At 41.7% G+C, this 25,445-nt stretch overlaps 2 protein-coding genes across 2 annotated transcripts in view; one reads left to right on the top strand and one right to left on the bottom strand.

Annotated features, from left to right (window-relative positions):
* Positions 1 to 1,663: 1,663 nt before the first annotated feature.
* LOC139638415 (pseudouridylate synthase PUS7L-like) lies at positions 1,664 to 11,098 on the top strand. The gene is made up of 10 exons (XM_071512548.1): positions 1,664 to 1,866; positions 1,968 to 2,858; positions 3,463 to 3,622; positions 4,102 to 4,321; positions 5,108 to 5,206; positions 5,389 to 5,470; positions 6,212 to 6,377; positions 6,837 to 6,963; positions 7,821 to 7,874; positions 10,017 to 11,098. Exons 2-10 carry the CDS (start codon positions 2,009 to 2,011, stop codon positions 10,407 to 10,409), a joined length of 2,151 nt encoding a protein of 716 aa, XP_071368649.1. The 5' UTR covers positions 1,664 to 1,866; positions 1,968 to 2,008; the 3' UTR covers positions 10,410 to 11,098.
* Positions 11,099 to 18,728: 7,630 nt separating this feature from the next.
* LOC139638411 (gamma-secretase-activating protein-like) overlaps positions 18,729 to 25,445 on the bottom strand; it is a 41,419-nt gene continuing 34,702 nt past the window's right edge. The window contains exons 30-33 of the mRNA XM_071512541.1: positions 22,517 to 22,578; positions 21,853 to 21,957; positions 20,607 to 20,703; positions 18,729 to 20,166 (exon numbers count right to left, since the gene is read on the bottom strand). Of these exons, the coding sequence (XP_071368642.1) occupies positions 20,066 to 20,166; positions 20,607 to 20,703; positions 21,853 to 21,957; positions 22,517 to 22,578 (365 nt within the window). The 3' untranslated portion in view covers positions 18,729 to 20,065. The remainder of the gene's footprint in view (positions 20,167 to 20,606; positions 20,704 to 21,852; positions 21,958 to 22,516; positions 22,579 to 25,445) is intronic.

Genomic DNA, 25,445 nt, shown 5'->3' with positions numbered 1-25,445 from the left:
CAGAAAGAAGTCAGTGCCTTAAGTTTCCCATATTTTCTTTTGTTAAATTTGAACAAATGTGCTTCTAATATTTGAGTTAGTCCTCACACTCATGCCATAGCTGGTGGTGATGATAATGGGTGTCGTGTGAAATCCAAAATTTCCGTGATTTGTTTCCTGGCAAGCTGATGGCATTGTTTCTTTGCTTCACGTTACCAGAAACAAGAACACTGACTGCTGGCATTGGTGTCCGGAAAAAACATGTTTGATAGACTGATAGTGGACAGTTCGTTCTGTGTTTCCAAGTCTCAAGTTTCTTGACCCAAGGGCCAAGTAAACTATTTCAGAATGCTGTGTAAAATGTCAGAAATACACGGATGTCACTGACAATTAACCCCAGTATGCGCAGACAGGGTGAAAATGAGCCTGTTTGGTGGTAGTTTTGCTTTATTTTCTCAAGAAAAAAATTATATTCCAGAAAATATTTTTTGTATTAGTACTAGTATTAGTTGTATTAGTATTCATTTTAATGTAAAACAATGTATAACACTGGATACGTGGGCTTGTGTCTGTACTGTGTCACATGAACACACTCATGGCTATTTGCATAATGTTTGTAGGATGAGTGAGTGTGTTTGTGTGCAAAGTTTCATGAGTTTTGGACTTTGCATTTCTGAGAGAGACAGTTGAATACGTGTTTACATTGATTCTGATGGGAAACATTTGCACGTTTGACAGTAAGGCTGTGTGTATACTCATAACACTGTGTGGTAAACCGTGTCATCATAGGCTTTTTTAAAAAAAAGACTGCAACAATTTCTCTTGGCACTTCTTACCATTAGGTCTACTATGTATATATACTGTTAAAATAAATTGATACCAGCGTTAAAAGGTTGGAAAGTGTTTTTACCATTCAATTTGAGCATAGAGATTTCGTAAAGACTGGTTTCAAGTGGTTCCAAACTCATTTATTTGGTGGTAAATGTCCTTTCTGAGCCTAAAGGATGTTCAACAGCTCAATGTACTTATTAATAATAGTGAAGCACTTTACTGAGCTCCTCCACAGAGAGGTCAGAGGTCAGCGGCAGCAGCCCTGCAGCTCATAGGGATTCGATGTGTTGCTCAAGGACACTTCAACTTTAATCTCCAGTTGAAGTTCGGTCTTTCTCATCACCCTGCTGCTGCCAAATATTTCCTTATTTTAATAATACACATTGAGCCCCGTAATAGAACATTCTGTAGAACTTGAATAATCTATTTGATTAGAAAAAATATTTCTGGGAATTGCTCCAACTACTTGCAGGAAAAAGATTCTATAGAGGAAAACAGCTTTCCACTGTTAACGGTGTAATTCTGACCAGAAACAAGGACGAAACAACGACCATAGGAAATCCTTTTTGCCTCAAAATAGAAGGTCAGAGGTCACCATGTGGCTCACCTCATGAAAACATAACAAGTAGAGCTGAGTAGATGCCTCAAGGTGGCTTTTACTGCGCAAGGGACCGTGATGTATAGCACTTCATGTAAATTTCCTGAATGATTTTTTGAGATACAAAGGCTTAATTCAACAATCACTGCAATCCCGCCAGATGTGTGCGCGGCCCCTTTAAGAAACTCACTCGGGTGGATCACGTGATGCGGAAGTACACAGACTTGTTTTCTGCTTTAGCGTGGTTCTGTTTACATGCTGCATGTGTGTGTATTACCTGCTAAATACCTGATAAGTACACCCGTTCCATTAATATTGTGTTATAACAAAATCATATTCGTATTTCGGAGACAGAAATACGCTTTATTTGTTTTGTTTGCGCTCGTGCAGCTTCCTCTATCATGAAAGTCGAGATAACGGTTATGTGATGGACATTGATTCATCCAGCAGCATATGAGGTATTTGCATTTAACGCTACATTATGAAAGCAGAGACGAAACACCGCACTGTCTTCACTAATATGAGATTAACATGTTATCCCTGTGTCTGTTTTTTGCAGTCGGATGAGACCAGTCTGAAGTGGAAACCCCCCCGCAGTCGATGGAGGAAGTGAGGATGAAGGAGGGCTGTGATGCTGTGAGCGTCCCTGTGTGCTTCATATCAAACCATGAAGGTTTTCGCGGGAGCATCAAAAACTTCACCAGTGACTTTGTGGTGACCGAGATAGACATCAGTGGACAGCTAGTCAATAGACCAACAGACAGACAGGCTCCTCAGATGCCAGATCAGGTCAGCAGTCGTGGAAACAGGAGTGAAGCCAGTACAGAGTGTAAGCAGGACACTTCTTCTTCTCTCCCAGTTTCACAGGTCACAGATACCTCGGCTGACTGTAAGGTGGATGCCGCCGTACCTAGTCTGGATAGTTTTGACCTGAGTGTGATTTTAGGCCAGTCGGTCAGCGAGGAACTTGAGCAGTTTGTGGTAAGTCTCAAAGACGAATCGGGCCTGGAAAACGATGAGGTCGAGAAGCCGGCCGGGCGAGAGCTAACGCTGGGATCCTTCCCTGACAGACACCAGAGAGCTAACGTCCACCGGGCCGTCCGCCACCGCTTCCCCTTCCTCATGACTGTCACCAATCAGCCTGAGATCAGGGTGAGGGAAGACCCAGACTACAGGGAGCTCTCCGGATTGGTCACGGCGGACGAGGCGGAGGACTTCTTCAGGTTCGTAGATGCCAAAGTGCCGTGCTCGTCCTACACGTTTGGAGCCGACGACAACAAGGAGCACAGGACGGCTGTGCACCACTTCCTCAGCAGACGGTTTGGCAAACTGGTGGAGACGAAGAGCTTCAGCGAGCAGGGCGGGACGGCTATCTCAGTGAGGCTGAGAGAGAGAGGCCGAGCCAGGAAGAGAGCCACCGAGGACTGTAAGGAAGAAGAGGTTTACACCGGTGAGAGAGTAATAATGTGATAGCACAGGAGCTTTTTCATTTTGTCTCCTCTCTGTTCTTATCAACTGGCACTTTCTTGATATTTGTTTGTGTAGTTTACAGGTTTCCTATACAACTCTGCGAAGTCGGGAAAATAAATAAAAAAGAAATCAGAAAGTTTGGGATATTGGACAGAAAATATTGGAAAAGAATGGAAAATGTTGTTAATCACATTTTCACATTTATGTGGTTTTAGACCTCCTGTCAGTTCATCTACTATATTTCTTGATGTAATGAATAAACTTCATCTACAGAGTGATGTGGTGTAACTAATAGGAACCGGACAAGATGACTGTCAGCATAAATCATCGGTCAAAATCGAACACTAACCAAAATCTTCAAATCCATTCAAGAAATTAAGGTTGTAGGGAAGGGAAGTAGGGGATTTTGTAATTGAAATTATGTAGGAACTCTGGATATGTGATTCAGAGATGTGACACATACATATATGCAAACCAAATTTCTGTTAGGGGACAGTAAAGGTTTGAACTGAAACAAAAAATAGAAAACAACCAGTCAAGACTCTCATTCCCTGCCTGTGTGCTGTGTGCCTGCTCCCCTGCAGCCTTCACCCTGTGTAAGGAGAACCTGGAGACTCTGGAGGCCATCAGCTACATGGCCGCAGCGCTGGGGATCCTGCCCTCTGATTTCACCTACGCTGGTATCAAGGACAAGAGAGCCATCACCTACCAGTCCATGGTGGTCAAGAAGGTCTCACCACAACGGTACTGCTGCTGCTCTTACATACAGTCGGTTGGGCTGTGTTACATTTGACATTTGACACATACGGCATTTAGCTCATGCTCTTATCCAAAATGATTTACAGTCACACTGAAGTCACACTGAAATGAAAAATGAACCATTATACCATACACCTATTTGAAAATTTATGCCAAAAAATATATATTTTATATCAAAATAATTTCAATACCGGTTCTACAACATTTTGTTCAACAAATTTTGTAATACCTTTCTGTTCCTCTTGACAAATTTCCATGGGAAAGAAGAGGACTTGAGTCGTCACTGTAAGAATCCGACATTTTGAGTCTCTTCCCTAGCTTTCAGTATCTTTTAATGCCTTAAATACCGATACCAAAAATCTGTATGGTACCAATAGGGATCATTTTTCTATATTCAGTGCTGGCTCCTGCTGTGGTGTGTCCAGCTGAGCGAACATTCGGTTGATGTTTTTGTGTGTCGTCAGGCTGAGAGAGAGGACAGCAGAGTTCGAGAAGAGAGGGATGCGTCTGTCTCAGATCCGCTCCGTCAGCGAGCCTCTGAGGCTTGGCCGCCTGCAGGGGAACCACTTTGACCTGGTGGTCCGCGACCTGAGACCACACAGGGCCAGCGACACACACCTGGCTGGCCCGGACACACACGCTCACCTGGCAGCACTGGTACAGCAAGCGGTGGAGAATGTCAAGGTATTATACTTATTCTTGTTTCAGCAGATGTGTGTCTTCTTTGGGACAACCCAGACTTGCTTTTTTATTTTTCAACACAACATATGTTCACAACCAAGCATATTACCACAGTGTATGTTGTATCTTGTATCTTGTCCCAAACTAGACACATAGATAGTGCATCATTTTTAAGGGCGAGCCACCACGAATGAGCTTCGTTTAAATCATGTCCTCAACTTTATGTGTAGGAGTCACAGACATGGATTAGGCTACAAAATCTCATAATGGAGATTTCCACCAAAAGGGATATTTTACTGTAGTACTAGGCATAATCTGTGTTATGAAACAGCCCAGTGTGGATGAGCTGTATGAATATTTCCTCTAGATTTCTTCTCCTGAAGGAGTGGTCAGGTCACTGATACCACAGTTAGGCCACAGAACGCCAAAACATGCTGTTACACAACATGGTATACCATTTTTGGAAAAAGAATCATTAGCTTAAGTTTATCATTCACTATATCTAAAATGTAGATGAACCAGTCTGTAAAAGTGTCATCATTTGTCAACTAAGGACTTAAATTATCTGCTATCCTTCACAAAGTCCCATTTGTGTTTATTTTTTGCAGTCGATTATTTTGAAAGAGTAGGCGTCACTTTTTTAAATGGTGGATACGTGTTGCTGGAATGAAACCGTTCACTTTTAACTGTCTCACTCCTGCTAATCAATGCAAGAGGAAACAGATCAGTGATTTTTCAAACTAGCTTTATAGCAGCTGCCGGACACACTCTGGTTGTTGTTCCTTGCAGGCCAGAGGCTTTGTGAACTACTACGGACCACAGAGGTTTGGCAGCGGGCAGAGCGTTCAATCTGACCGAGTCGGACTGGCTCTACTCAAAGAAGACATGGTAGGTTTTACAGACATTTACCAAAACACAGGATCTGGTATCTTGTACTGTGAAATTATGCCTGCAATACCTCCACAACCCTCAGCAGTAAACTGCACCATCCCATTAACAGTAAACCCTGTTCATAGCCTATTTCAGGAAATAAACTGTTGTTGATGTGTATTGTTGTGTGTGTGAATCAGGAGAGTGCTGTGCGTCTGTTCTTCACACCAGAGGAAGGGGATGATCCTCAGAGCCAGGCCAAGAGACACTTCCTCCAAACAGGTGAGAGCTGATATAACATTGATAGTTTGTTGTATTGATTACTGCAATCTAAAATCACTGTGGTTGACAGCGTGAATTGAAGAGCTGTGATCTGATCCCTGTGGCTATACGCTTTTCCTGTTGATGCTAAAAATAAATTGATGTTAATGTCCCCCCCCAAGACCTTTTCAATATATACCTATATAAAATCATAGCCCATTGTAGATTAGGAATCATAAGAAGTTTTGTTAAACTTTTACAGTGGGCATATCCCATGTGTATTAACCTGTGTAATAACCAATTAAGAAGTTTAGCAACCACATGAAAATCATAATATATTTCAAAGAGTGTGTCCAGTACTGTGACGTCTTTTTCCTTGGATTTTCTGTTGATGAAGTTTCTGTAGGTGGCACTCTTTTATTTGTCATGGTGGCTATCGCTGCACATGTTAACCACCCACTTCTTCTTGTGCTTATTCCAAATAAACCGCTGTTGCTGCTGTTGGAAATGTAAAACACATCACCTCCTCTTCCACCAGAGGATTTTTCCCTAGAAAGTCCTACCTGACACTGTGTTTAGATCGGCAAATGTAAAAGCTTTTATGAACTGGGTATAGGTTGAATCACTGTTTTATAATAACAGTAATGATCAAAGGAAGAGAAGTAAAGTGGACATTTTTTTATATGACAGTGCAGCAGATAATTACAAGTTTTTCATTCTCTTTTTTCACTTTTTCCTGTCTCTTCTGGTTCTCCAACCTAGACAACGCCAAGGAGAGCCTGGTGTTGATGCCCATGTCCAAGGCCAGGGAGCGGCTGATGCTGCGCGCGCTGCACCGCTACGGGACGGGGTCGGACGGCTGCGCCCGTGCCTGGCTCAGCCTGCCCCATGGCATGAGAGTCTTCTACCCACATGCCTACTGTAGCAGGTTAGCTGACACATTTTTTAAAATCTTTTGTTTTTTACGCAGGGGAGGTTTGCAGAAAACACACGCTCTTTTTCAGCAACGTCCTTCAACCCAGCAGCCTTCCTGTCTTAAACTTGCTTTCCTGACCTTTTCAATTCATAAACTACGTCTATCCTTAATGTGCGTTTATCCACTTTGTTTACTTTTGTTTTTATATGGATCAGACTTTATTATGAAAGACTGTCATAAAATAATGCATAGTCAGGTTAGGAAATTAATACCAGCTGCCAGCCAAGTACTTTGCTTGTAAGTTTGAATATTCTACTAACCATTAACCAACCAAAAATCTAGTTAGCTGAAATTTTATTGGAATTACCAGCCACTGTTTTCTGTTGATAAAATAGTTTGTTTCTTGCCTCATTTATAATCCGTCAGTATTATAGTGATAAGTGTGGTGATCTGTATGTTTGTGGTTGTCAGAGTGTGGAACGAGGCGGTGGCACACAGATTGTCTACTCTGGGCCACAGAGCCAGGCAAGGAGACCTGGTGTGGAGGCAGGCAGGGCAAAACAAACCAGAGGGCACCGGGGAATCCAGCTTGCCTCAGGTAAGATAGGACAGAATATAGAAAAACAAATAGTTGCACACTCCTTACATTTGTTTTGACATTCATTTTATGCACTGACATTTCAGCTGCAGTGCGAAAAGCACTATGGTATGGTGTGAAAAGCAAATGCCATGCAGTTATCATATGTGTACCTCACATCACATTGCTGAATTAGGTCCACAAAACCTCCTGAAGGCAGTAAATTATTTATTAGAATGGAATCAACTGACCTCCTGCCTCTCACCTGCATTTTCACTTTTAGTTTTACCGTTGCTCCCTGAAACTGAAATTCCAGGTCCCGAACAGTCAGTTCATTGCTGTAACTAGCATGTTGTGTATTGATATGTATACTACAAGCTGTCACTCTTCTACCGTTCTACCATTTACTGTTAAATTGCAGCGTAAACACTGAACATGACATTTAAATTACATTTGGATTTTGGGCATTTAGCTGAGTGAGCAAGCAGGAGTTCAGTGTTTTGCTCAAGGACACTTCAACAGTTCACATGGTTGTTCATGGGCACATTGGCATTTGCTGGGATCAAACCTGTGACCTTTTGGTTACAGGACATCTCTCTAACCATTAGGCCACTTTGTCACCCTGCAACCACCCTGTTGATTTACTGAGATCAAATCAAATCAAATTTTATTTATATAGCACATTTCATACAGATGTAAACTCAATGTGCTGCATATTAAAAATGAAAGTAACAAAGTGCATCATTTAGACATGTATACAAACACACACTCTCTCACACACACACTCATACACTTAACCAAATGCCTGAGACAAAAGGAAGGTCTTAAGCCTGCCTTTAAATGAGTGGCAGATCTCAGATGGACCTTTACTTTTCTAGATCCATGTGGTGACGGGCCAAGAAGAACAAGAGGGAGTCTACACACTGGGACAGGTACGCACTACAGAGAAATACTACTACTGCTATTACTATTACTACTACTACTACTACTACTACTACTAGTACTGCTACTGCTACTGCTGCTACCATTACTATTACTACTACCACTACTGCTGCTATTACTAGTACGATTACTACTACTTCTATTTCTACTACTACTACTAATTCTACTACTACTACTACTACTACTGCTGCTATTACTACTACTACTACTGCGACTACTCTTTCTATTACTACTACTACTTCTGCTACTACTACTGCTGCTACCACTACTATTACTACTACCACTACTGCTGCTATTACTAGTACGACTACTACTACTTCTATTTCTACTACTACAACTACTTCTACTACTACTACTAATTCTACTACTACTACTATTACTACTGCTGCTATTACTACTGCTACTACTACTACTACAACTACTTCCACTACTACTACTAATTTTACTACTACTACTACTACTGATAATAACAACAATAATAATAAATAAAGCCGCAAGCGGCAATTGCGGGGTCCATGCACAATTGAAACCCCGCAATTGAAAAGACAGACAGATTGACAAAACTTTACAGAAGGTACAAAGACACACAATTGACATGTTGTGGAGATCAGACATGCAGTCTATTTGTTGTGGCTTAACACCAGCTTTTGTGTTGGCCCGTGACTTCTGTCAGGTTAATCTTTTCATTGCAACCACATTGTTGAAGTTATTCACAATGGCCAAACTTTCTATTACTTGTTCTTGACGACTAACGACTTCGGAAAGGTGATGCCTGACCTACTGAGCCAAACGCCTGTTACAGGTTTACTGAGGAGAAACTACTTAAAGGGAGAAGTATTGTGATACTGCAGCCTATGATTGACAGATTGACAGTGCTAATCACTTACTTACTCACTTAATCACTTGTAGTGCTCTCCATTAATGAATAAAACAAGTCACATGGGCCAGAAAACTGCTGCTGCACTGCTCTCTCTGGGTTGAAACATCTGACCTCACCCCAGTCAGTGATGTCAATCAGGTATTTTGTCATTGATGATGTCAAACACCTGCTTTGAGTTTTCTGCACTGTGTGATTTAGTGTTGATTTACTTTTCATCAAACTTCAAAATGGTCACAGTTCAGGTACATGAACTCACAACCTTGTGGTCCAAAGCCCTGAGCTTAACCACTCTGCCAACTTCCACTTTGGTGTGCTGTAGTGGGGAAAACAAACCAAAGGGACAAGTGATTGGTCATAGGTGATAGTCCAACCTGTATTGAAAGCCTCAGAAAGAATATTATAACTGTATTCAGGGGTGATGTTTCAGCACAAGCCAAGGTATGGCAGTGTGACATCACAAAATGCCTCAACTACCCAGAGGGAATCTGAGAAACATAAACTTAATTTCGAGCTCGCCATATGCTATTAGTACCACTTTTAGCAGATATAATTCTATCCGTATACCCCAAAACAAGGTGTAATGTATGTAATAAAATGCATTATTACTTCGACATGACCTCTCTCTGTCTCTCTCTCTCTAATTATACCAATTCTACAAAAAGGGCAGATATAGCATTTATTTATTTATTATTTAACACATTTATTGCCATTTTAAAACAATCAAGCATATGCTGTACAAATTTTTACAAAATTGCCTCGTTTCAGTACACAGGTGCGATTACAAAAGTGCCTCGTCAATCCATTGCAATGAATTCATAATTGACAAAGTATCTGTTGAGACTGAGTGCATGAGGTCCATTGTGCATACAGTACACAATGATCATAGGCTGCCACGTCATGCGCAATATTCATATTAAGTGTGTCTCTTTCCTACATTCTCTCTGCTAATGTAGCACCCACTTACTGCCACACAGACACACACAGCTCACTTTAAACAGCGACAGCACCTATCATTAATGAGAAAAAAAACGGCTTTGGCTGTGTGCCCTATCAGCATAGTAAGCAACAATGAATCATACAATGTGCAGTGATATTGATTCTCTACTTTATGGTGCAGTGGTTTTGGTTCCTTTAGAGGGGAATGCCTCAGCCTTAGCTGGACAAAGTCTTTCACCAGTTCACCAGTTCATGCTTGGACGCCTAATAATGTATGTTTTTATGAGCCTAAGTGTTTGTTTGTAATCTACGGCAGGTATTACTGCCCATGCCAGGCAACACTGTCAGGTACCCAGAGAACGCTGTGGGGACTTGGTACCAGGAGAGACTGGCCAGAGACGGGCTGAAAAACTGCCGCTTCAGAGTCGGCACCCTCAAACTCAACCTGCCTGGCTGCTACCGCCCCCTGCTGGCCTTCCCACGCAACCTCAAACACCAGCTACAGAGCAGCACAACAGCTGGGGAGGGAGGAGGAGAGGTTATGGCAGACAGCAGTAGAGGAGGGAGAAAAACTGAGGGGCAGCTGAATGGCATGGCATTAGAGATGAAGCAGGACTCGGACTCGCTCACTCTCACCTTGAACTTTGACCTGGACACTTCCTGCTATGCCACCGTCTGCCTCAGAGAGATCATGAAGTGTGACCCCTAGTGGTCAGGTGTCAAGGTGTGGTTTTTTTTGGCCATCATTTTCAAGAGTAGTAGACTATTTCTGTTGTATTTGTGTAAACTTAATAATGAATAATTACTTTTTTTGTTTACTGGGAAAGAAACAACTCTTTTTCTAACTCACCAGTACTATACTATACCTCTACTGGCCCTGCAATAGTTGTGATACAGTCTTGATAGTTGTGATTCAATTTGAATACTGAGCAGAATACTGTGGTCCTGTTTGAGTTGGAGAGCAGCATGCAGAAACCAACACATAACCCTGCCAGCACCAATGAAAGTGGGCCAGTATGAAATATATTTAGATGCCTTAATAGCACACTTTGATAATTCACTTGGCAAATGAAGTGTGAACAAATAAGGAAAAAAACATGACAGTAGAAGTGTGGTGCAGTAAAAAACATTTACAGACAAAATGGGATCAGCAGAAGCAGTTAGAGCAGGGGAGGATATGTTTAACACAACCTGAGTAAGAAACAATTCATTTCAGCTTTATAGGTGTGACCTCTCTGTAAAATTGTGTTTTTTTTTACAAGCAGGTGTGCAAAATTCCTTGATTTGTGCCATGTATGAGACTTGTGGTTGTGTTTGGTTTATGTACTGTCCACTAACCACCATTAGGTGGAGTCAGCAGACTATGATTGTCAGACACAAACCACTGGTAGTCCTATTGCCCAAAGTGAAATAAAGTTTAAAAATCATTGTTAAAGTGTTGCCATTCTTATCCAAGCTGGGTCGATATTGAGTCACTTATCTGAGAGAACAGGACCTGCACCACAGGCTAAAAGGCTAATGACGTTTCAGAATATATCACACCCATAATCTGTAACTAAATCCACCATGTCAGTTCATATGATACACTCAAGGAAAAAAAAAGAGTTGTACACCAGCGGGAGAGATATTTAAAGAACTAATATAAAATATAATGAAGCATAAAACCCCAGTGTAATTACGTTGTACTCATGCCGCTGGGAGGCTGCATTCAAATCTGTATGAGATTCAGCCAGCTTCGCCTCCTGTGACTAATTTATGGTTTTGATGAGAATGTTTAAAGACAGCAGCATATAAAAACCCCCTTCTTGAGTCTCAAAATTGTATTTATCTTAAAGACAAGTGAACAAATCTGCTAAAGGGGTGTACAAAAAATTGTAAATATATATATATATATAACAATTCCTATGGGGATCAATAAAGAATCATATTATTCTTCTGCTTATTATTAATTTGACAAGGAAAAATTTAAGAACAACCTCCTACGAACTGAAACGAACCCTCCCTAATTCCCCCTGGAACTGTGACTAGTGGCGTTGATCATACAATACGCTTTGAGTGGGAATGTTTTCAGTAAGGCTTTTGAATATGAATTGGGTCAGGTGGATGGGGCCTTTAAATTCTGCGGACATCCAAAAATACAAAAGCGTGAAAAAACATTGCTGTAACGTCAGGAGAGTTGGTAGTTCCTGTGTACTGAGTCATTTCTCTCTTCAGGGAAGTGAGCTGACTTGAGCTGGACAACACACATGCACTGACTGCAGGCAGGGCAACTAAAGGACCTACCTACTCTCTGCCCACATCCCTCCCTCTTTCTCTCCTCTCCTTTCCTCCCCCTCTCCCCTTTCTCTTTCTTCCCCCCTCCCTCCCATAATCTCTGTCTGTATCTCTCTCGTTTTTCACAATGCTGCTGATATGGTATTTAGCATTACGCAATACAGTGCCGCCCCTCCCATCCTCTCTAACCGCGGCACCCTCCCTCTCTCTCTCTCTCCCATCTCTCTCTCTGACTCTCTCTCTTCCTCCCTCCCTCTCTCGGTCCTGATATTAATGACACAGCTATCTGAGGTAGCAGCAGTTCCCCTGCGCTCTCTCTCTCCTGCAGGCTACACTCATACACATACAAACTCTTCAACTGCATATTGGACACACATTCACACACACACACACACACACACACACACACACACACACACACACACACACACACACATACACTCTTTTATTCACAGACAATCTGCAGCTGCAGGCACACACACACACTCACACTCACTCACACACTACTCTAGGCACTAGGAGCGTTCGGACAGCAGCAAGCTGACCAGGGACAGACACAGATCCAGAGGGACAGCAGGGAGATGGTGGACCAGGACCTGGGACAGCAAATACATATACTAGAGACATGCCAGGTGGTTTTATTTTAAGATGCTTTTATTTTTGTGTGCATACATTTTCCACTCTAGTTGCAACTTCCCCTCACTTAATCATCAGGGAGGAAAGCCTAAGACTGACCTTGCTATAATGGAGCTAGGTAGTACCATGAAAACTGAAAACCGAAGACTGACCCTGTTCATTCAATATGGGTACCCCCTACCCTTACTCTATTGTAATCTACCAAACCACTGAACAGATTTAACAGTATGACTAAACTGTAGTCAGGTGTCAAACAACTCAGGAGGGGCTCCACATGCTCCGCGCCCAGTGTCAGGATGATTTAGGCCCCGGGTCTCGAACCTGCAAGGAGGGGGTACGCCTCTCTAATCCAATTTTACACTTTCCCACGTTTTGACGAGTCTGTTCCTTTCACTTCCCAAATGCTAAGTGACAAGGGCATTTGGACCTTGGTCTGGGTTGGGCCAATATGCAGTGGAGCTCTATACAGTGGCCTGCCGTGCGACACAGGGGACAGGAGCATGAGTTAGAGAAATAAGTGGGCAGGTATGAAAAGAGATGGGGGAAAGGATCTAAGAAAGCAGTGGAGTTGTGTGAAGTGGGCCTGTAGTGCTAGTTAGTTATTTTATTGACACAAAAGGTTAAAACATTTGGGTCCAAACAATATACAAAAAAAATCATGTATACAAAAAACCCATAAGTTAAAATATTATATGGTAATACAATTAACAACACAAAATCCCATCACTCAGTCTATAGAAACTTGCTGGTGCTCCAATAGCACAAGGCAAGCATGTAACATAACTAAAGTTCTTTTATCAGTGTCCACAAAGAGTGAGCTCAGTTCAGTGGAGTCATGTCCATATTTCACACGGATATCCTGTGTGCGAGGGCATACGAGTATGTGTTCTTCATTTTGTATGCCAGTCTTACAGCAACACACACGTTGTTCAGGTGGTGTCCGGCTCCACCTTCCCATTTCCACTCGCAGTCTGTGAGAGGACAACCGGAACCGTGTGAAAGTTATTCTCAAATGGTCTTCAATGTACGGTGTATTGCCGGTATAAAGTGGGTGGACGGATATATCTGGGTTGATGGCTTGGTAGGTCTTATACCTTGTTCCCTCTTTAGATCGTAATTTCTTAATCATCTCCTTACGATCACTCTCAATATGATCTTGTTTCTCCATTTATCTCAGATAAATGTGAGTTCATGACTTGGTTCTCTTTTATAGTTATTTCAAGAACATACCACAAGGGGTCATCAAGCATGCCATGACGCTGCTTCATCTTGGTCAAAAACCCGGCTTGCTTTTCCCTCACTAAGGCTTGCACTGAAGGGAGTCCTGCCTCCAACAGGCAGGTTAGGTTAGGTTAGGTTAGGCGTAGTAGACCTCACCCCAAGTAGGGATTTTACTCCAGTCATGTAGAGAATTTCAACAGACTTTAAGGGCACTTTTAACCAAGCCTCACACCCATACAAAATAGCTGATGAGAAAGCAGCCTCAAAAACCTTTAGTTTGACACAAAACGGGGCATCATAGTTCGTGGATAAGAAGATGATTAATTTGTTTAAGTGCTTTGTCTTCTCTTTTACATGTAGGGCAAGTCAGGTTCGGGCATTTCCATCAGCAGTGAAGATGACTCCAAGATATGTATAACTATCACAATGCCTCACTATAAACGAACCAAGCTGAATAGGCTGCCTGTCTTCATCAGATCCCAAAATGGCCAAAAACTTTTTTTTACCTTCATTAACAAGCATGCCATGTTCATCACAGTATTCCTCCAAATATTTCAGTTTCTCAGTCAGCCTTTCTCTTGATGTTGCCAGGATAACAGTGTCATCCATCAGCATTAGAACATGGAGCCATTTCAGGAATCCATCATCTCCACATTGTTGTTTAATATTTCTGATAAACATGTCAACAAATATCACAAACTGGAAGCAGGATGTGGGGGATCCTTGCCTCACCCCGATGGATGATGATATTGTGGTAGAGCCCAGGATACTTCTTGTCAGAGCCAAAATCATAGTAACTCCACAAAACTCCCAAACTTTTCAAGATTTTGAACAGTTTTCCACTTGGGACCTTGTCATAGGCTTTGGAGAAGTCTATAAAAGCAATGTACAGTTGAACCTTCTTTCTGACACAATATCCTATTATAAGCCTAAGTGCCACAATGTGTTCAATGCAGCCTCTTTTGGGTTGGGCTCCTGCCTGCTCCCGGAATGGCTTATACCAGGCCATCAGTCTATTGTTCAGCACATAGTCATACAACTTTGCTGCACTGTTGATCACACTTATCCCCCGGTAATTATCAAAATCAATCAGCTTTTCTTTCTATTTTCAGGTGCCATTCCACTGGCAGGTTAGCTTGCTAAACAAATTGTTAGCTTGCTAAACAGGTGTGGAAAAGACGGTTCTGTTAGCGAGGCTAAACAGGTGCACGTTAGCTGGCACCTGGCTTAGCGTTGGCATTTTGAGTTGCGCTATATGATAATCATTTGTCGGACAATGAGAAATTAATATGCAGAATGTGAAGACTGGCTAGGACTTATAAGTGATTTAGTTGATATTTTTGGGTCTTAGTGGGGAGGGGGATGCATATGAATGCCGCATACTCTGGTGGGAGTATTGCAGATAAGGTGACAAGATTTCCAACCTAGGGCAACCTAGTGGGCCGTTGCAATTGCACTTTGTGTGTTTCTCCCAGAGAGTCACAGCTCTCTGCCCAATTCAGATCGGGGGTGGAATGCTCTTGGAATTTTAATTTGCAAGGAAAAGGTTGCTCTTTCTTTGCTTTTGAGGCAATCTACCGGACAATTGGAAGTTCAATATTGTTTACTGCAATGTTTAATAATGTTCTATCATTTATTGGTTCTTAATGATCTGCGTTTTTTGGCAAACATGTTTATACAGATGAAAAACACTTGGATTTTAATTTATACATGGCAAAACTGTGAGGCATGGTACAAACCAAAACATAAGAAATATTGCAGGATTGATTTCTAATTGAATTTAACGGTATCAAACTATGAATACATTGAACTTTATTAGTTTTAATATAAATGGAATCAATCATCCCATAAAGAGGAAGAAAATTATTAATCAGTTGAAAAGACTGAACTGCTCAGTAGCATTACTGCAGGAGATCCATTTGAATGACAAGGAACACAAGAAGTTGAGAAGGGGATGGGTGGGGCAGGTTTTTAGTGCATCATGTGAAAATGGAAAGAAAAGAGGGGTAGCAATTTTGTGTCATAGATCATTATGTCTTGTTCCAGAAAAAGTACATGAAGACAAAAAGGGACGCCATGTCATGGTTGTAGGTACAATTGGAATTGGAACATGAATGTAAGTATTTTGAATTTATATGCACCAAATGAAGAAGATCCAGGCTTCTTTAAAGAAATTGCAGCACTTTTAGCAGAACATGCAAAGGGAATAATTATAGTGGGAGGGGATTTCAATTGCATTGTGAATCAAAAAATAGACAAATGCCCATTTGAACAAGGACCTCAAACGCAAAAAGCTAAAGCACTATACAGTATGATAGAGGAGCTTGGGCTCGCAGACATATGGCGCTTAAAACATCCTAGGGGGAGGGACTTTTTTTTTCAAAAGTGCATAATAGCTACTCCCGAATTGACCTTCTGTGTTTCAAAACAAGATGCCCACAAAGTCACCAATTGTCACATTGAGCCCATAACCATTTCGGATCATGGACCAGTGGTAATGTCAATTAATTTGGAAACAGAAAAGCATTTTAAACACTGGAGGTTGAATGTTTCACTATTAAATGATCCCAATGTGGTACAAAACATAAGAGAGGAATTAAATAGTTATTTGGAACAGAATGATAATGGAGAAGTTTCATTTTCTACTTTATGGGAAGCAGCAAAAGTAGTACTTAGGGGGAAAATAATAGCACTCTCCTCTAGACTGAAAAAAGAATGTGAGAAGAAACAATTAGATTTAGAAAACTGCATACAGAAATTGGAACAAGAACACAAAAGGATGAATAATGAAACCACTCTGAAATCCCTTGGCCAATACAGACGGGAATTAAATGACCTACTGACATACAAAGCCGAAGGCGTGCTACGATTTTCTAATCAGAGGTATTATGAATCAGGGAACAGAGCCAGCCGGCTACTGGCATTTCAATTACGAAAAACACAAGCAAGCCGGGTGGTTCTGAAAATTGTGAGTCCCTCCTCTGAAAAAATTGTGTCTCACACTAAAGAGATAGCGGAAGCCTTCTCTGTTTATTACAAAGCAGTCTATGATTCGCCAGTGATAGATGATAAAGTGAAAAGTAAGTAAAGTAAATAAGTAAAATGAACTTTACTTGGAAGAATTAATTTATCTAAATTAAATGAAAATGAGTCGAAAGCAATGAGAGCCAATCACAAAGAAGGAAATTGAAGAAGTTATAAAGAATTTGAAATATAACAAATCACCGGGGATAGACGGGTACCCGGGGGAATTTTATAAATATTTTAAGGAGGAGGTCACACCCCTTCTGCAAAGAGTATTTAATTATGCTCTCAATGAGAAAGATCCTCCTAAAACATGGTCAGAAGCAATAATCTCTGTGATTCCCAAGGAAGGGAAAGACCCTACAAATTGTGCTTCATACAGACCCGTAAGTTTGCTCTGCAGCGATATAAAGATACTGAGTACAATAATGGCTAAAATAATCCAGACATGTATTATTAAACTAATCAAACCAGATCAGACAGGTTTCATACCTGGAAGACAGGGAACAAATAACATTAGACGGACCCTGAATATAATCTCAGTGGCATGTGAAATTAAACGACCTTCAATGCTTCTCAGTTTAGATGCTGAGAAAGCATTTGATAGGATAGATTGGCTATATTTGGAACATACACTTGAAAAAATGGGATTTCATGCAGATTTTATTAATTGGGTTAAAGTACTGTATTCTGGACCACTGTCAAGGGTTTGAGTCAATAGGTATACGTCTGAATGATTTAAATTGAAAGGGGGGACTGGACATGGGTGCCCTCAGTCTCCATTATTGTTTGCGAGTATACAGCTGCTAGCAGAAATGATAAGGGAGGATCCTAGAATATATGGAATATCAGATGGAGGATCACATAAAATATCGCTATACACAGATGATGTCATTCTGTATAATAGTGACCCTCTAACCTCTATCCCAACACTTTTGAATGTTTGAAGGATTTTGGGATAGTGTCAGGTTATAAAGTTAATGAATCCAAATCGGAGGCTATGATGTTGGTGGGTAACTGGCTGACTCAATTGGATAAGGAGGTTTAATTTAATTGGTCAGCACAAGGATTTAGGTATCTAGGCATTATGATCACTCCAGAAACATCAGTTGTACAAAGGGTAGATTAATTGCTCAAATAAAATCAGATTTGTCACAATGGGAGATTCTCCCACTCTCATTACTTGGTAGAATTGAAACCGTTAGGATGAATCCATCTTGCGCTCTACCTCGCACAAATGCATTGCCGCTTCTGGAGTAAAAGCCCCGTTAGAGAGCCAAAGGCCAGGAACAGACCAACAGCTGTCACTCAAAGGTGAAGGTTTGATCAATGTTGGATCAAGTTAGAGTTAGGTTGGATCATGGTTAAAGTGTTAAGAAAATAATATTATTTGAATGTTGAAGCATAGCAACACAAGAGTGTGTGTGGATGCAGGATGGGTGTGTTGTGCTTGCGTTTAGGTTCAGCATGTGATCACTGTGTTTCCAGGCTTCCCGGGAGCTGCGGGGAGTCAGTCTGAAACACTGACATCAGATATTCTTCAGAAGGTCTGACTGCTCATTTCCTTCCCTTCCTCAACCTCTAATGCACCGGCTCTGATCGATTCCCTCCGTAGAGCTTTTCACACCACAAATTATTTGCCTGTGGTTATCCCTGGGTTAAGATTCCCCCTGCAGTTGGATCATTCCCAACTTTACCTCAAGGCTCCAGAGTAAACTTGGCACTCAGTTTTCAGGGTTATTCAATGAAAGGTGAGTGAGTCGAGGCTGCTGCCAGGGTGAAACAGTAACATTTATAGTTTACTCCTGTACATGGTCTTGGGATGCGTGTGGGAGCAAGAGGGGAAAAGACAGCAAATATGAAAAAAATCTCTTTATTTACAATTCATCATATAAAACACTGTTTTTTGTGTTAAGAAACATGCGTGATACAAAAATCCCTTTTTCAGAGTACTGTTGGCCTATTCATCTTTGACATATGCATTTAATATTACAACCTTAACAAATTTCCCCATACAATTAATTGTACTAATTCTACAGAAATACACACTCCTGAATTAGTCGTTAACCAACTTCTTTCACCTTGTTATGCAAGCATTTATAAATAACATCCTATGAGCAAGTCATTTCTAGAATCAAAGCATGACAAGGCCTGGAAATAAGCCCTGGTAATTAGTCTAGAAGTTAGTAAGATTGGTTACTGAGACCCGTCATGGTTTCAAACTAGCATCCTGATGCATCACATGTGGCAGTTTATCTCACTCTCACTTGCGGCTTACAGATAAACACTTAGATTTCACACACGCAAACACACTGTTCTCCTCCCTACACTCTGCAGAAATATAAAGGGGCTCGAGAAGTGCCCTAACCTGTTAGTTGTTGCTAACCAGTGGTATTTTGAGAAGACATTTGGAAAAGTGTGTAATGGTGCGTGTCTATGGAATATCAAGGATAATGCATAAGAAGCAAGCAGTCAAAATTGTCTTCTGTCTTCCTTTTCTTCATTTGTATAGGCTATGATGCAGTCAGTAATTTTCATAATAGCTCATATAATATGTTGCAGTCAGAATGCTGTTGTGCTGTATCACCAGAAGCACAGGAGGAGAAACAAGTGTGTTGATTTATAGATACTGTTTGCTCTATTTAAAATTTACATTCATAATTTATAGGTGGTCAACAAATGGAGAGAAACTGGCACGTGTAACGTCTGGGCACAAGGGAGAGAGCTGCTGCTGCTGCTACAGAGTTCGAGTCCACATTACAGAGCTGCCTACAGTAGATCTTCATTAAAAACTTAGAAGAATGTTTCCCTCTTGTGGTATAATTTCAGATGTTGTAAACGTTATTTTATTTATTACTGTCATCATTCTTGTGCAACACACATCAGTATTTACTGATAGACAGGTGGATACGCAGTTTGACTCGTTTTCTAAATCTCGGTCTTTACTTTACTAGTCCTCAAGCTTTCTCACTTCATCCATTCTTCCCTCCATCTCTATCCGGACTGGGCTCTCCTCTCCTCCACCCTTACTCCATCATCCACCCATCCATCCAACCATCCAACCTTAATTTGTCATCAAAGCCTTGCCCTCCTCAAGGCCCAGTGAAATGACTCAGTTCTCTCAAAGACATTTTCCCCATCATCCATCTATTCCTCCCTCCATCCCTCAATCCATCCACCCATCCGCTGTCCCCTCCCCCCCTCCGTCCTTCATTTGTCCTGAAAGCCCAGCAGAATGAGTGTCTGCTGGAGAGCCGTCTCCTCCACAAACCTCGCATCCACATTCTCCTGCTCCTCAAAGGGGTTCAGAGCTGAAACACACACACACACACACACATACACAGGAGAGAAAGAGAGAGCTATACTGTGACACAACATATACAAAAATAAAACACACGAGTCAGCTAGACACACACACACCCTGCCTTGCTCCTCCACGTTGAAAAGTACAGTATCTTGACCCAAGATGAGGTGCACAAGCACACAGACACACACACACACACACACACACACACACACACACACACACACACACACACACACACACACACACACACACACACACACACACACACACACACACACACACACACACACACACACACACACACACACACACACACACACACACACACACGCACAAATACACACTTTCTGTCTTGATACTCCACTTTAAAGAGCTCTGTATCTTAATTAGGTAGGACACACACACACACACACACACACACACACACACACACACACACTCTACCTTGTTCCTCTACATCAGACAGTATTTTTGCCAGGTAGGTAAGAGGCAGAAACTCGGGTCTGAAGCCTGGCTTGTCTCTGCCTGTGAATGCAAATCCCTGGAGAGGAAGGAGACACAAAAAACACAACTGTTGACTGTGGAAGTTTGTGGAACATGACGTCATGAGCCAAACCCTGCATTCACACCGCAGAAAGTCTAGAAACTAGTCGCCTGAACTCGCCTGTTCGCCTCGTTTCTTCTTGTGTTGTTGAGATGAAGTTGACAGTTTGAGACAGTGACACAGTAGCATTGATATTATGAATATCCTTCCTGTCACCGCAGCACCATTGGTTCAGTCAACTGGCCAATCAGCTGGCTGAAACCGGCCATCAAACAATAGCACAACTTTAGCAGAATGAGCTGTAGTTGGTCTATTTGGCAGGGATCATTGTTTCAACACTTATAAAGGAGGCCAATGGAGAAACTTAGCCGAAAGCTGGATGTCTTTTACTTTTGAGTAACACTCATCTCTTTATGTAAATCCACATTATGTTGGTGAGGAGTTAACAGCTACAAAGACTCACTGTCCTACCTTAGGCATTTGATTGTGTATTCAGAATTTTAGGTGCGTGTGTGTCTATTTTTTCCCTGTGGATTTGGTGTTATACTGCTGCATTATTTGCTAGTGCGCAGTGCACACCTCCGGCACAGGTACTCCGTTGGTTGAAAGTAGTACTTTTTCTTCTTCACTGGCTCAGTTGGTCTCTCCCTACCTGCACTCTCCCTGCCTGCACTTTCATCGTCAGTGTGTGTGTACAGGGGGGGAACCTGCTGGAACGGAAATCAGTATGGATGTATGGACTATTATTCTGTATATTAACAGTCTACAGCGGAGTTTTTACCGGCTGGCTTGATGCATTTGGGACAGAGGAACCGCGGTAAATCAAAACAAGCACACACAATCTATACATTTATATCATATTGCCATTTATTTCCATGCACATGCGTGAGCTCTGCCCACCTGACAGCCCTCTGTTCTGTCGGCGGAAAGAAAGACACAGAAGCATGGAGGTTTCGACCCGTCAGTCGACGCTTCCCGCGGGCACAGTGGCGTATGACAAATACGAAGATTTATGAAGAAAAAGAAAAAAAAAAGAAGGGTGTGACCAAATCATGTGCTGGTGCGACAAACTGAGAAAGTTGGTAGCACCAGTGCTACCAGTGGAAAAGTTAGTCTGGAGCCCTGGTGTGTGGGAGTTCACGTTACCTTGTTTTTGTTGTGTTTCTCCAGCAGAGTCCGGACATAATCCCTGGAGATTGAAGCTGAACTGACTGGATGGTCCCACAGCTGATGGATCTTCTGCTCCATAGGCTACACACACACACACACACACACACACACACACACACACACACACACACACACACACACACACACACACACACACACACACACACACACACACACACACACACACACACACACACACACACACACACACACACACACACACACACACACACACACACACACACACACAGGCAAGACAGACTATATTTTAGGCAATTAGCTGTTGCTCTTAAAGATCCTCCCTGGAGCATCTGAACATCTGTCGCTTTCTATTTTGCCAACTAGAATTCACTATAATACAATACAATACAATACATATAATACAACTCCTGTTGTTTTCAAGCTCTACAGGAGTGTGTGTGTGTGTGTGTTTGTGTGCGAGAGAGAGAGAGAGAGATGTGTGTGAGAAAAAGAGACTGTGTGTTTGAGAGTGTGTGTGTGTATGTTGTACCTCTCCTGCCAGCCAAACTGACCCAACAAAGCCCTGACTGGCAAGAAACTGAACAAAGACACTAAACACACACGCACACACACACACGCACACACACACACACACACACACACACACACACACACATACCTCAGGGAGTCTCTTGAGAATGCTGAACTTCAGTTTCTCATTGGTGTCACTGTTGTCCAAATCTAAACAGACACAAAAACATAAATAGAGGGGAGGCAGAGGAAGAGAGGGTGGTGAAAACTACTGTTATGGCAGAAAATAAATCACACATGGAGAGAAAAATAATATCTGTATGGCAGATTCTCTTTGAACTCGTATACATAACCTAATTACTGAAAACACTTTGAAGGGAAACTTTGAGGATTTGAGCAATATGGGTTGGCAAAGTGAGTGACAAGCGCTCTCCCTTCCCACAACAACTAGCAGTCTGTTAAACAGCAACAAAATCACTGTGGCTGTGCTGTGCAGCTCCAGGTGTGAGTGAGAGAATATGAACAACCGTCCCTCCTGAAACTGCTTCTCCCAGATGTCGCTGTAATGAGAATACTGCATACTCTTGATTGACTTCCATGGTTAAAAAAGCATTAAAGTAAATATTTCACTTGGTAGAACGCAGACATTTTTCAGTGCGCATGGCTCGACAGGTGTTCATGAGTGATCAACCAAGCAAAGTGGACTCATAGTCAGCACCGCTTTCTTGCTTTTGTGTTGAAAAATTTTGTTGAAAATCATGTCACCTATGAACACCATCATCTATTTCTCAAGAAGCCAGTTTTCGTGTTGCAATTGCTGACAGTAAAATCCATCCAGCCTGGGATCCCCGAGCTCCTCCACTTGGTGCAATTGCTCCTATCTCACCTGAATGGGATAGTGAGAGGCTGATAGTCAGATATTGAGAGCTGAGGAATAAATCCTGAATTGCAGTGGTAAAAAAAAACCCAAGGAAGCTAATACTAGAGAGACTGACAGCTTCTCAAATTCTACAGCAGTGTGCATGTTGAAAAGTGAACTTGTTCCATCAAAATCACTTTCAGAACGAGGCAACACAGATAAATGCTCTGGTGGGACTGAACAGTAGCCGACAGAAGACTGTGGTTGGACTGGGAAACTTCCAGATGTGTATATGTGTATCTACTGTATGTAACAAGGCGTTGCTGAAAAGTGTTTAATTTTAGATAGATAGGTAGATAAATACTTGATTAATCCCCGGGGAGAAGTGACGCATGAACCCTGTAACTTCAAAGTCTAAAACATCCTTCTCTCTCACTTTGAAGTTTGAAACCATTTGGACTCTGTTCTTATATTCATCTTTCATCTTCAAAGATCTCTGTTTATTTTGTCCGTGAGAAAGAACCATGTAAACTGTAAGGAGACCAGGTCTAAGGAGAAAGGCGAGATATTTCTGTTCTGTTGATCTCCGTGCCAAGTCAGAACGTTAGGCCTTTGAACAATCTATTTTGAGCGGTATGAAATCCACATCGATGTACACACAATACACAATCCACCAGGAAACCATATAATATAGAGTATCCAAACAGACAAAACAACATTAAGAGCGTGGAATGTGTTCGATGTGCACACTTCTTTCTGATGCTCGACCCTCGCCTGCCACCTTTCCATCAGTTGCCTGCGAGCAGGTGGGAAACACTGCATCCTTCGTGGAACAAGTATCACACACCAAAAAAACAGCAGTGGCACTTGTGTCACATCTCACAGCAGGTAAAACCTCCCAAAGTAACAAACACTATAGTTAGATGACTCCAACATCCTGAAACCAACCAGCATGGCCAGCCAGTGTAGCATAACCTGCTTTACTTTCTAGTTCAAAGGTCATGGGTTCATTTCCCCCCCACACACACCCCAGTGAGCAGTCTGTTTTTTGTTTCATATCAGTTTGTCAAAGAGTTGCAAAGATATTGGTGAATAGCGCTGCAAATTTAACCAAAAAGCATTGACATTGAACCCAACCTTTTCATATAAATGTCTGTTTTGATGCTCTCTATTGCTGAGTGATACAATAGCGATTCAACCTCTAGCCAGATCATGGAAGTTTTTACATTTGCGTTTCTTAACACCTATGAGGCGAAGTGATGCGTTTTACATTTACAGAAGCAACAACAGCGGTTTGTATGGAGTAAATACAAGAAGACAGAGTGAATATAATAAGCCGCAGTCTCCACTGAGAGTCTTTATTATTAGTTATGTTGGGGCTGTGCCGACAGTGAGTGGAAAACACTCAAAGCAATGATCACATATCACCAAAGGTGTCACCAAAATCAAGAGCTTCCAAGAGCTTGCTTTTCTTTTCCCAAAGGAAGGTTTTTTGCTTCCTAAACAAATGAGCGTCTGTGCTGTGCAAAATCTCTGCCCTAAAATTTAAGTTGTCTGGAAATCTGTCATCAACATTTCATAAACATAAACACGCTGAAAAAAGAAACACATGAAGCTGTGCCTACATGTTGCTTAATTCATATCTCAATGTAGAGGAAAAAGTTTTTCATTTTCATCATTTTATCATCAATAATTTTTTTTATGATTTTACGTCAGTAATGTATTTAACTCCGTAATCTGTTTGTAATCTGTTACTAATGATCCAATCCTTCACTGCAGCTGGCAGATCTCTCTCATCATGAGTAACTTCCTGTGGGTTCTTGTCTGTTTCTGGGGTTTTTCAGAAAAGGTTTCTGGTCAGATGGATCATCATGATAACCATATCTGTCTTCATGCTTTTGCAATCCACCAACTGGCTTACTGTGCTACTGGCTGTGCTGGTAGTTAGATGTTAGCAAGATTATATTGCTATGAGCCCCCCCCCCCCCCATTTTTTAAATCTTTCTTGATTGAAAGCACATTTAAATCATGCAGTCAACTTATGCAGAAAATACATCAGACATGCAGACACTGCACTTCTGAACAGAATCAGTTGATGTTCAGTTCATTTCTGTAATAGAAATGCCCATAAACAAGGAAAGAAGAAATTCTGGATGATGACAAAGTCTTTCAATGCATTTTGACAGAATCAGTGTGGTACTTCTAGCTACTGCTTTTC

The sequence above is a fragment of the Centroberyx affinis genome, unplaced genomic scaffold (genome assembly GCF_046629955.1).
Source record: "Centroberyx affinis isolate AG114_WGS23_722 - 3 ecotype Tasmania unplaced genomic scaffold, CSIRO-AGI_Caff_v1 ptg006345l_1, whole genome shotgun sequence".
Classification (NCBI taxonomy): Eukaryota; Metazoa; Chordata; class Actinopteri; order Beryciformes; family Berycidae; genus Centroberyx; species Centroberyx affinis.
The sequence above is the reverse complement of the archived record's forward strand: the minus strand, read 5'-3'. Positions and strand labels throughout refer to the sequence as shown.